At 46.4% G+C, this 12,669-nt stretch overlaps 1 protein-coding gene across 3 annotated transcripts; it reads left to right on the top strand.

The window, feature by feature from the left end:
• The first annotated feature begins 1,921 nt into the window (after positions 1-1,921).
• On the top strand, positions 1,922-12,215 carry LOC133381296 (zinc finger protein 436-like). 3 transcript variants are annotated; one of them, XM_061620240.1, is made up of 4 exons: positions 1,922-2,022; positions 7,148-8,047; positions 8,742-8,853; positions 9,927-12,215. In XM_061620240.1, exons 2-4 carry the CDS (start codon positions 7,274-7,276, stop codon positions 11,195-11,197), a joined length of 2,157 nt encoding a protein of 718 aa, XP_061476224.1. In that variant the 5' UTR covers positions 1,922-2,022; positions 7,148-7,273; the 3' UTR covers positions 11,198-12,215. The 3 variants fall into 3 exon arrangements, with proteins under 3 accessions (XP_061476224.1, XP_061476226.1, XP_061476225.1); XM_061620242.1 differs by having other exon boundaries at positions 1,941-2,027; XM_061620241.1 differs by lacking the exon at positions 1,922-2,022 and adding an exon at positions 2,080-2,178.
• Positions 12,216-12,669: the final 454 nt, after the last annotated feature.

The following is a 12,669-nucleotide window of genomic DNA, read 5'->3' as shown; positions in this document are numbered from 1 at the left end:
AAAATGATGAAACTATCATACTTTGGACACATCATGAGAAGACATGATTCACTAGAAAAGACAATAATGCTGGGAAAAACAGAAGGGAGTAGAAAAAAGGAAGGCCAAACAAGAGACGGACTGATTCTATAAAGGAAGCCACAGACCAAGATCTGCACAGGATGGTTTATAACAAATGCTATTGGAGGTCACTGATTCATAGGGTCACCATAAGGTGCAATCCACTTGAAGGCACATAACACACACACAGTAGAATAAGAAAAGAGAGGTGTTGATATGCTTGGGGTAATCCTGACGTTTGCAGAAATAGGGTTAAAACAACAAAAGCAAAAACAAAATCATAAGGGGAAAAAAAATGACAGCGCCAAAAAAGTCAAAATGCAGCCCAACAAGGAGAAGACATGCTTAGTAGTCATGGAATATATCAAAATAATAAACAAGCAAATCCCCCCGAGCCCCTTATTGCAGGGCCGGGGAACACATGGATCTTCAGCTGTTGTTGGGACTCCACCTCCCATCAGCCCCAATCAGCAGAGCCAATGGCCCAGGATAATGGGAGTTGTAGTCTGACAATATTCTGGAGGGTCACCGGCTCCCATGGGAAAGGGCCCTAGCTCAGTAGGAGGAAGACACCTGCTTTGCATGCAGAAGGTACCAGATTCAGTCCCCAGAATCTTCTAGGTAGGGCTGGGAGAGACTCCTGTGAGAAACTCTAAAGAGCTGCTGCCAGTCAGTGTAGACAGCACTGAGCTAAATGGACCTCAGCGGTCTGGCTCAGTTCCCCATTCCTGGTTTGTGATATCCTGGAGGAGAGGGCATAGCTGACTGGAAGCCTGAGCAGCAGCTCTCTTGTTAAGGCACGGCTGGGGAAATCTGTGGCCCTCTGGATGTTGTTTGACTTTAACTCCCGCAATCATCTCTAACCAACCGCACAGTCTGAATTTCCCTGTATGTTATTGAATCCCACCCCTAAAATATTACCAACAGCACTCCCAGACAAACCACCTTTTCTCCAGGCTTTTAGAAGGTGTCAGGTGGAGTCATTTCTGAGTTTAGTTACTGCCAAGTATGGTGTTTATGAGAAACTGCTTTCACGTTTTGTTCAATTATACTTGATTGCTGGCTGCAACCATGGCTTTTTTTGGTAATAGTACTCACCAGTATGGAGTACCAGCTCCTTTTTCTTTTCTTTTTTTGCTGCCATTGGCACCCACAGCACTTTTATCAAGATATGAGTACTGGTCCTTCATTTTTGACCCAAAAAGCACTGGGTGCAACAAACCTACTTCCCCAAAAGATCAAGCCTTTTGTGATGTGCCTCTGGAAAGGGTGGGATGGCACTTGCTTTGATGCAACATTGTCAAACCTCTCCACAAACAAATCAGCGCGAATGCTCGCTGAATAGCCCACATCGTCTCATCTCCCTGCAAACAAGTCAGGATGAATGCTCAATCAACAGGTTCATAAGGCATTACGCTTTGTGTTGCCTTATTCTGACTTAAAACCGCCCTGTGACAAAATTGGTGAAGGGCAGGATAGAAACATCGCAATAAACAGCTAACCAGCTGATAATATTCTCAGCAACAACATGGCCAGGTAATGTTTGGGTAGCAACGCTTGTCCCTGTCTCTCTCACTCTAGCACCTAATGCGGGAGGGACGGAGGGAGTCCCCATACTATGCGCCTCCAAAGCTCTCTCTTCTCTTTTTATGCTTTAAGTTGTGTTCCTGCATTGAGCAGGGGGTTGGACTCGATGGCCTTACAGGCACCTTCCAGCTCTACTATCTTGTGATTCTTTTTACTTCCTTTAACTTACGCAGGCGGTGCTGAGAGAAAGAAGCTGGGTGTGGCTATTTGAAGGGTTAAGATGACAAAGCTCCCTATGATGAGATTCCTAGAGGGGCCAAGAAAACTTCAAAGGTGTGCTTTGTTGAAAAGGGGCGGGGAGGGGGGAAGTAAGAGTTCCTTCCGGTCGGAATACTCAGAGCAGCTGCACAGCAGGAGATGAATGGCGGACGCGTGGTAAGGTGGGAGAGGTTTAAAACGGGATGCGCCCCGTGGTGGGTGGGAACGATGCAATTGCGGACGATGCAACGGGAGGCGGCGGTGCTTGTATGGAGGGAGCAGGAGGGATGACACGGGTGCACCCCTCAAGCCAGCCCCTTCCCTCATCCTGTGGTAGGGACGCCTTGCAGCTGCTCCTGCAATGGGGAAGGGCCTTAGCTCAGAAACACCCGGGTTCAATCCCCGGCATACCCAGGCAGGGCTGAGAATGGCCTCTGCCAGTAGTCCTGGAGAGCTGCTGCCAGTCAGTGTAGACAATACTGAGCTAGAGGGACCCATGGTCTGACTTGGCGTAGGGCAGCTTCCTATATTCTTATCTGCCCTGCATGAAGGCGTCTTCAATACAAGAGTTGTAGGTCAGAAGTATGAAGCATCTGGTTTGCATGCAGAGGGTCCCAGATTCAATGCCCGGTATCTCCAGGTAGCGCTGGGAGACACCCCTGTGGGAAACTGTGGAGTGCCACTGCCGGTCAGTGCAGACGATGCTAGGTAGACCAATGGTATGACTGGGTATAAGGCAACTTTGTATTTTCCCCACCCTGCTAGTCTTGGCTGAGTAAAACAAATGTTTTGGAGAGAGTTCAGTAAAGAGCAGTGATAAACCTTTAGAGAAGCTAGCCAGTGTCGGAAATGGACAAGCTTTAGAGTTCACTTGGGATTCTTCTTCAGGCTTTTCTGCTGTGTTCTCAGCAAAAATAAATTAAAATGGCAAACCCTTTAGAAGTTGGTTGCTCCTGTTCTGTGCCTTTTACAATAGAGATGGGAAACCTCTGTGACCACCCAGATGTTGCTGGACTTCAACTCCCATCAGCCCCAGCCAGTATAGCCAGTGGGAGGGGCTATAGGAATTGTAGTCCCCATCACTGTAATAAAGGGTGGAAATAGTACACTGGTCCTGTTCTTAAGAAAAAAAGTGATGTATGCCAGCAAGAGTATTTCACATTTCCTACATGGCAATATCCCTATCATTATGCTGATGTAAGGTGAATTCTGAGGGCTGTGGGTTCTGTTCCTACAAGCTCTCTATTCTTCCAATTGTTTCAATTGATTTTAATCTTCTGCTTCAGTATCATTGTAACCTGCCCTTGGCCTTATAGTGAAGAGCAGGTATGAAATCCAATTAATCATTCAGCTGATGCAGGGACCCTTGTTGTGAAAGCTTATGTTAGGAAGGCCCATCATGGTCCAGGGTCCTGTTCTCACAGTGGCCAAGCAGAGGCTCCAATGGGAAGCCTGCAAGCAGACCCTGAGCGCAACAGCTCCTCTCCACTTACGATTCCCAGCAGCTGGCATTCAGAGCCTTGCTGCTTCCGACTGTGGAGGCAGAGCATAGCCGTCATGGCTAGTAGTCATTGATAGTCTTATTCTCCATTTCTGAAACATTTATTATTTAGTTGTTTAGACAATTTATATACTGCTTATATTCAAACAAAACTTTAAGTGGGTTACGACATGAGTTAAAACATCTTAAACAAGCAGCATATACAAAAAACCCAAAAGAATGTCTATATTCTGTAAAGCTCTATTAACAACTAAACAGAACATCCCCTTTAGTATCAAAATAAGCATTACATAAAAATCAGCTACAAAAATGGAAGGTAAATTCATAATGCACATAGTAAACTAAACACATTGTAAATTGCTTTAAGATGCCTTATAGGAAGTGATTCATAAATGAGATAATTAATGTTTAGCTGGTGGGGATGGATGGGAATTGTAGTCCTTTGACTTCTAAGTTTAGAACTGGAGTGTCTTCTGGTGAGCGTAAGCTCACAGCATGATGCTGTGGCATAGGAGGCTAGGACAATTGCATTATAGAATTACAGGAATTGTAATCTTAAGGCTTCAAGTATCTCCTCGCAAAGGGGTGCTCCATCCTGCTCCTCCTTGCTAAGCTACAGTCCTTCCCTCAGGAAACTAGTCCTTCTCATTGGATACCTTATTAGCACCACCTCTACATCCTGCATAAATCCGCATTTTAAAAGTATGATTTAAAAGTATGGGGATGATTGTTGTTTGATGGTATGACGTAATTACTCTTCTTTTAATAATGTTGTAAGTTGCTTGGTGACCTTTGGATAACAATCAACTAATAAAAATAATTAATCTGGATTAAATGCTATTGTTTGTCCACCTATTGTCTATCGCTAACATGGTGCTTTGAATTTGCCGTGGACTCTACATGGGGCTGCCCTGGAAGGCGACTCGGCAACTTCAGCTGGCCCAAAATGCAGCAGCCAGATTACTGGCTGGGGTTCCTTTTAGAACATATAAAATGCCTGTTTCAAAACAGCTGCACCAGCTGCCGTTTCTTTTCTGGGCCCAGTTCAGGGTGTTCCTGTTAATGTTTAAAGCCCTAAATGACTTGGGTCCCAAATATCTGAAAGACCTTTTGGTAGTTCCGCCTTCCTCAGAAGCTCAGGGGATGGTTGCCCAGGAGAGGGCATTCTCTATGGCAGCCCCTACGGTGTGGAACTCCTTCCCCACCAAGGTGCGTCTGGCAACTTCATTGTACAAATTTCGGCAAATGTTGAAGACGCACCTCGTTACCCTGGCCTTTGACACCTGAGATGTGGTTTTATAGGACCCGCCCTATTTTCTGTGATGTTGTTCAGGTTGTTTTTAATTGTTTTAATTATGTGTTTTATAATTGTTGTAACCCTCCCTGGGACCTCTAGGTGAAGGGCAGGTATAAATTCTCAATAATAATAATAATAATGAAAGCAAGGTATGAAGCTCACAAGAGGTGGAGGATTGGCTGGTCTGTGAGAGGTTGAAAGAGGGCAGGATGTCAGATTAATGTGTTGATCTCTCTCACTCCAGTTCTCAGGTCTTCCATTTTGTCCTTCATGGAGGATGCAATCAGTGGCCATGATGGCTAAATTCTTCCTCCACTGTTGGAAGCAGTATGCCTCTGAATGCCACTTGCTGGAAATCAAAAGTGGAGAGAGTGCTGAGAGACCTGGGTTCAAATCTCCACTTGGCCATGACGCTCGCTTGGTGATCTTGGGCCATTCATTGGTTTTAAATTGTTTAGGACTGTGGTTGTTTGGTATATTGTATGTTATGTATAGCTTTTATTATTGTAAGTCGCCTAGAGTGTCCACTAACCTGGACAGATAGGCAACCAATAAATAAAATTATTATTATTATTATTATTGTTATTGACTCTCCGCCCAACCTACCTCACTGGGTTGTTGTGAGGAGAAAATGGGGAGTGGGGAGAGAGCCATGTATGTTCCCTTGACCTCCTTTGGTGGGATATAAACGGGGCCGGCACCAGGCATGACTGGGCCCTTGGGCACCAGCCTGCCCTGGGTCCATGGTGCCATAGCCCAACCCCCCTCACACAGGTAGGGTGGGGCTAATAAGCCCACCCAGACATCTCACCTACCTCTTCTGTCACAGTGAATGACGTGTGTGGTATACGCACATGCCTACCACCGCAAGATGGTGGCCGGGGCATTAGCCCCTTAGAGAAGCCTCCACCACTATCTTGGTTGATGGCAAGAATGTGCACGCAGCATGCATGTCATTCATAGGGATGGAAGAGGTAGGTGGGACACGTGGGCTGACTTACTGAATCCCTCACTGACTGTATGGGGGGGGGGTCCCTGGGAGCTCCCTCTCTGCGATTCACAGCAGGGTTGGAAGCCGATGCTGCTGTAGATCACTGAATGGGAATGCTACCCTCCCACCCTAAGGAGGCTCCCTTCAGGGGCCCCTCTGGGCCGCAGGTACTCTCGGCCAGGGCCCATCCTGGCTGCCCTTTGGAGCCAGCCCTGGGTATAAATGTAATAAAATAAGGTTAAATAAGTAACTTCCCCTCTGACGCCTCTTCCCCACCCCCCGCAGTCCAAACTTATGCTTGTATTTAACTAACTTTTATTCAAAGTGGACCCATTGAAATTATTCACTATGACTAACTCACATCCATTAATCCCAATGGGGCTACACTGAGTCAAAGTTATTTGAATACAACCCTCCATTTTTAAATTCTAAGCAACCCAGGGGAAGCAGGATGGGGGGGAGGATCTTGCAGAACTCTAATTCTAGATTTAGCAGTGAGAGTGGTTTAGGCCATATCCACACCAGACATTTATTCCACTTCAACCGTCATGGCTTCCCCCAAAGAATACTGGGAAGTGAAGTTTGTGAAGGGTACTGAGTGTTATTATTTGACTCCTATTCCCCTGACAGAGTTCCAATGACCAGAGAGGTTTCAACAGTCAGCCTCTCTTCCCAGAGAATTCTGGGAATTGGAGCTCTGTGAGAGGAAGAGGGGTCTCCTAACAACTCAGCACCCTTCACAAACCACACTTCCCATCATGCTTTGGGGGAAGCCAGGACTGTTTAAAGTGGAATAAATGCCTGGTGTGGATGAGGCCTATAGTTAGAATATCTGAGGACTTGGGAGGAGGGAGAGAAGTTGCTCCCCCCAGTTGCTCCTGCCAGAGGCTGTGACAGGCCTCTGAATCACAGTTGCTGGGAATCGCAAGTAGGGAGAGTGTTGCTCTTGCGCTCAGGTCCTGCTTGCAGGCTTCCCGTTGGGGCATCTGGCTGGCCACTGTGAGACCAGGATGCTGGACAAGATGGGACCTTGGCCTGACCTAGCACAGAGACCAGGATTCAAATCACCATTCAGCCATGAAGCTCCCTTGGTGACCATGGGCCAGTCACCGTCTCTCAGCCTAATCTACCTCACAGGGGTCTTGGGAGGATAAAATGGAGAGGAGCAGAATCTTGTATGCCACCCTGAGTTCCTTGGAGGGAAAGTGTGTTATAAATGAAATAATAAATAAAATTTATTTTATTTATTTAAATTATTTCTATCCCACTCTTCTACCCTATAATAGGGTGGCTTACAAAAATAAAATCAAACATGTACATAATAAAATTGTAAACAGTAAAATCACAAAAACATTAAAATAAATTTAAAATACATAAAATACAATTAAAATACATAAAATACAATATACACACACACATATATACTAAAGGAACTTCAAAGGTAAAATTTAATGCAGATTTAATGCAAATAAAAACTTTCTTACATTATTTTGTTCTTGTCTGTTTCTTTCAGGGAACAGGCCCTCTGGAACATTATTGGCTCCCGTTTCTAACTAGTTGTGGGGCTGGGGTCCCCGATTAAAATCTGGAGAGAGACAGAGAGACCTTGGGAGGCAGTAGCGAAGTTGCTTTGCCAAAGATGTCTGCTGAGCAGGAGATGCCGTCAGATTTGGGTGCTGCTTTCCCAGAGGAGCTGGATGGGGTGGTGCTCTCGGAGACGGAGGAAACAGCAGACCCCACGGCGTGGGCAGAAGGGATGAACAGCCCTGGGGCCACCCAGACCAGCAGTATCGGGGATTTTCTGCTGAGTTCGCCAGGGCAATGCGTTAAACATGAGCCAGGTCAGGGGCTGCTTCTGCATAAAGAGACCCGGTGGCAGGAAATCCTGAGCACAGTGGAGTCGCATAGTTCCGACGGTACAGGCCAGCAGATGCCGGACCCCCATCGCCAAGAGGGTGCCCAGCCTTCTCCAGCCTTCGTCAAGGTGAAGGCAGATGCCAGCCGGTGCCCCACAGAAGAGCGGGAGACCCAAACCCAGGCAGGCTTTGGCAGAGAGACCCCCCTGAGCCTGGACCCCTCTGGGCTGCTGAAGGAAGAAGAGGCCCCTAAGGAGGACATGGTCATCTCGGAGATCCAGCGCCAACGCTTCCGACAGTTCCGTTACCAAGAGGCGGAGGGGCCCCAGGAGGCCTGCAGCCGCCTCTGGTTCCTCTGCTGCCGGTGGCTGAAGCCGGAGAGGCACACCAAGGAGCAGGTTCTGGAGCTCATCATCCTGGAGCAGTTCCTGGCCATTCTGCCACCCGAGGTCCAGAGCCAGGTCATGGAGGGTTGCCCAAAGAGCTGTGCCCAGGCGGTGGCCCTGGCTGAGGGATTCCAGCAGAGGAAGCGGAAGCCTGAGAGGCTGGATGAAGAGGTGAGGGCGAGGTTGTGTTCTGGTCAATGGTGGCCAGTGCTCATTTTGGTAGGGCGGAAGGAAGAGTGACCCAACAGTAGGTGGCGCCAGAGCCAGTCACAGGCAGAGCCAACTAATTCTAGATTTGTCCCCATCCTCCTTCCTGCTGAGTTTCATAGTGGCAGTGCTGAGGCTAAGGGAAGTAAGAAAGCAGGAAGTAAGAAGGCAGACCGGTGGGGGCTGGCTGGGGGCAGACTGAGGTTGGTGGGGCAGTGCCCCACTCGCCCAAATGGAGAAGCTTTGTCCACTGGTTGTGATGAATCATAGAATTGGAAAAGGGTCTTCAAAGGTCATCTAGCCCAACCCCCCGTTCAGTGGAGGATCTCCAGTGCAGCACCGCTGACAGGTGGCTGTTCATCCTCTGCTTTGATACCTCCAATGAAGGGCAGCCCACCACCAACTGAAGCAGCTTGTTCCACTGTCAAATATTTCTTCCCATTAAGAAGTTTACCCTAATGTTTCTCCAAAATCTGCCACTTCCTCCCATTGGTTCTTTTTCATCTTTTTTGGCTTCTGCCCACCTACATCAGATTAGGCGACGGGCTGTAAGTTTTTTGCACCACATTTGTGAGGCCTGAGAGCTTCTAATCTTCCCAATATTTCTCTTTCCTGCTGTATCCCTCTGTGTCAAATGGGATCTTTGTTTCTGTTTCAGGTGCCAATAAAAGAGAGGGGCCTGGATTTCTCTGTGACAGAACAGGCACTGCTGGATTGTGAGCAGAACCAGGCCTTTGGGGAGGGTGACGCTCAAGTCGCTGACTCGTTGGGTAAGGATTATCAAAGTTATGAATGCTTTGTTGACATTGTGTGTTTCATAGGGTGACCACCCTGAGGTTTCTACCTAGAAATCAGACTATAATTCAGACACTAGTTTTATACTTATATGTATGTGCAGGTCTTGACAGTTTCAAGTGTTGCCACATGACTGCCAGCTTGGATGGCTTTAAAAGGGGAATGGACAAATTCATGGAGGAGGCTATTGCCTCCAGGATCAGAGGCTGCATGCTGATGACCAGCTGCCAGGGAACAGGAGAGGGCTATTCTGCTTGTGGGCTTCTTAGGGGCATCTGATTGGCCTCTGTAATGACAGTGCTGGACTAGAAGGGTCTGGTCTGATCCAGAAAGAGATTCTTTTGTTAAATTTCTTTTTAAGTCACCTTTTAAGCCACCTAAATAATGGTGATGGGGACACCTTACAATGTGCCCAAGAAGAGTTTTCCCTAATCTGAGTTCCACCTTGAAGCAGAGCCTCGCCAGAAGATCTTCAGGCAAGAGGCAAGTTCATATAGCTCCCAATTAAGAACCGGGCCAGTGAACTCTGAGCTAGCATTAAGGTTGGTATAGTGGTTCAGGTGTCTTAACTAGGTCCGAGGTAACTCCAGTTTCAGTCCCCACTTGGTCATAAAATGCATTGAGTGCTCTTGCACAAGTCTCACCCTCACTCTTTCACCTACCTCACAAAGTTGCTCTGGGGAAGAAAGTAGGGGGGAGAAGCCACGTATGCCCCCTTGATCTCCTTGGAGGAAGAGCAGGCGATAAATGCAGTGAATAAATAAAAACAGCATACATGGTTGTCTTCCCCTCCCTTCCTCTTTTATCCTCACAACAGCCCTGCAAGGTAGCTCAGGCTGCAAGAAAGCAACTAGCCTAGTGAGTGTCATGGCTGGGTGTGCATTTGAACTCTGATCTTCCTGGCCTCACTCTGGCAACGATAACTACTATGCCCCCTGGGTTGGACTTGAACAGGCATGTTTCATAGTCAGTCCCATGTATGATGTGTTGCAGTAGCATAGCTTGAATCCTATGTAAGGTTTCAAATTCTCCTTTTTCTTCACCTCAGTAGGGGAAGAGCTGATGAGTACGAATGAAGAGCGAGATCACCCAGAAGGTTCCGATGAAGAAGCGAATGGGGTAGTGATGGGCAGCCTGGAAGAGGAGGGTCCCCAGTGTGATGATGAGCCAGAAGAAGTTGCCAGAAGTTGGCAGGGGCCCAAGGAACATCAAGGAAGTTCTCTAGAGGAGGAAATAGAAAGTCCTATTGCTCATAAGAGTGACGAACCCCTTGGTGAAACCACAACACAACAGAAAATCCACATGGTGAAGAGTGAGAATACTGGTGTTGATGATGGCAGCTTTCCGGACAGCTCAAGCATCATCGAAGTTAAAGTAACCCACACAGGCAACATGCCCTATAAGTGCTTGGATTGTGGGAAGAGCTTCAATTACAGCACCAGCCTTGTCAGGCATCAGAGAATCCACACGGGAGAGAAGCCGTACAAATGTTTGGACTGCGGGAAATGTTTCTGCCAAAGTTCAGGCCTCACAATTCATCAGAGAATCCACGCAGGGGAGAAAGCCTATCAGTGTCTGGACTGTGGAAAAAGCTTCCGGGTGAAGTCGCACTTAATCAGGCACTCCATAATTCACAAGGGAGAGAAACCATATAAATGCTCTGAATGTGGTGTTGGCTTCTGTGAAAGGTCGGAGCTTAGAATCCACCAGAGAATTCACACAGGAGAGAAGCCGTATAACTGTGCTGACTGTGGGAAAAATTTCTGCCGGAAGGCAGATCTTACACTGCATCAGAGAATCCACACGGGAGAGATGCCGTACACCTGCTTGGAGTGTGGGAAAGGCTTCCGCTGGAGCTCAAACCTGATTACACATCAGAAAACGCACTCAGGGGTGAAACCTTTCGAGTGCACTGAGTGTGGGAAGAGCTACTATTCCAACATGAGCCTTATTAGACACCAGAGAGTCCACACAGGAGGTACCCCGTATATATGCTCTGACTGTGGGAAAAGCTTCTGTGATAGCACCAGCCTTACCAGGCACCAGAAGATCCACACGGGAGAGAAGCCCTATGTCTGTATGGATTGTGGGAAAAGCTTCAACCGGAACTCCAACCTCATTTCACACCAGAGAACCCACACGGGAGCAAAGCCATTCCTGTGTGTTGACTGTGGGAAAAATTTCAGGTCTAAATCGGAACTTCACAGGCATTACACGGTCCATGTGGGAGAGAAAAGTGAGAAAAGCTTGGCTGGTGGGGATCCAGAGAGTATTTCATGTGAGAAGACTAACAGTGAACAGGAAGTTAGAAATGAATAGAGAAGGGCTGGGGAGGAGGTCTGTTTCTTTTTAAGAATGTAATAAGGCGTGCAATGTATCGTCCCATCAGTTGATGTACTTTTGACACTTTCCAAAGGAAAAGGAAAATAACGCAAAGCAATCTCAAGACTTTAAATTCCTGTCTCAATCAATCACTTCTGGATTCTGGTAGCCATCACTGCATCTTCTAATTTTTCTCCTCCCCTTGTCTCAGCTGGGGTTCATGGGAAACTTTTTTTAAACAAAACCTTCCTCGTTTCTTTCTTCCCCTTTGCCCCAGTTGGGGTTCATGGGAAACTTAAAACAAAAAAACTTTCCCTTTTTATTTTTTAAAAAAATCTTACTGCGTGCTAATTTATATCAGGAATTGCTGCTCCTTGCATGATTTGAAATGCAAACTTATTAATAATACTCCCTTTGTTTTTGTTGGTTTTTAAAAACACTAATGTTTTTGGCATTTTTGTTCATGGCACTTGTATTCCGGGGCCTGCTGTGGTCAGGTTGCTTCCATGCCTTGGTAACAGAGCTCAGTCTCTGCTGAAGGCCTTTGTCGATAATCTCTCTCTGCTTGGAGACTTAACGGGGAGACATTGCACTCTTGATCTCCCAGGGGCCTTTACAGTAGTAAAATCATGCAAGGTTTGCTACTCAGTCAGATATAATTCAACATTAGAATGATACCTGGCTAATACTCTTTAAGTATTTAAATGTAGAGTTTCTTTTTTCCTTTTTGAAGTACTTACTAAGTTATTAGAAAGCATTTTGGAGGCCTGAAAGGCAGACATTTAATAATAATGTTTATTAAGCTTTTCTTTGTTCTTCACTCTGATAGGGCAGCATTTCCTAATGAGCTTGTGCAGGTTTCTCTTAAGAGTGCCCTAATCTGTGTGCAACTCCATTAAAAGAATGTTCATTTCTTCCTATTATGTATTGCATGATATTCCCTAGGTGGCAATTTATTATTAATTTTTTCCTCCATAATTAACATGCTCTGAACACGTTTATTCAGTAAAGTTTGTTTAAAAGATCTGTTCCTGCTATGGTCATTATCACCTGGGTTGTGACTTCCTTAATAGTATTTATTTAGGGTTGTGCCCAGTGCTACTCCTACTCAGAGTAGACCAGTTGAACTTACTGGACACAACTTAGACCCCATCTGCACTATGCAGTAAAAGTAGTATCATACACTTTAAATTATCATACCTTCCTCCAAAGAAACCTGGGAGGTGTAGTTTGTGAAGGGTGCTGAGAGTTGCTAGGAGACCCCTATTTTGCCTGAGAGAGCTGCAATTCCCAGAGTGGTTTAACAATCAATCCCTCTTCTCAGGGAACTGTTGGGAATTGTAGCTTTGTAAGGGGAAATAGGGGGGTCTGTTAACAACATGTCCTTGTGAAATAAACAGCATTTCTCAATGAATCTTTTCCCAAATACTTTCCATCCATTTGTATTATAAGAATATAATGAACTTGCT

This window comes from Rhineura floridana, chromosome 3, assembly GCF_030035675.1.
Source record: "Rhineura floridana isolate rRhiFlo1 chromosome 3, rRhiFlo1.hap2, whole genome shotgun sequence".
Classification (NCBI taxonomy): Eukaryota; Metazoa; Chordata; class Lepidosauria; order Squamata; family Rhineuridae; genus Rhineura; species Rhineura floridana.
This window is presented reverse-complemented; position numbering and strand designations above follow the sequence as displayed.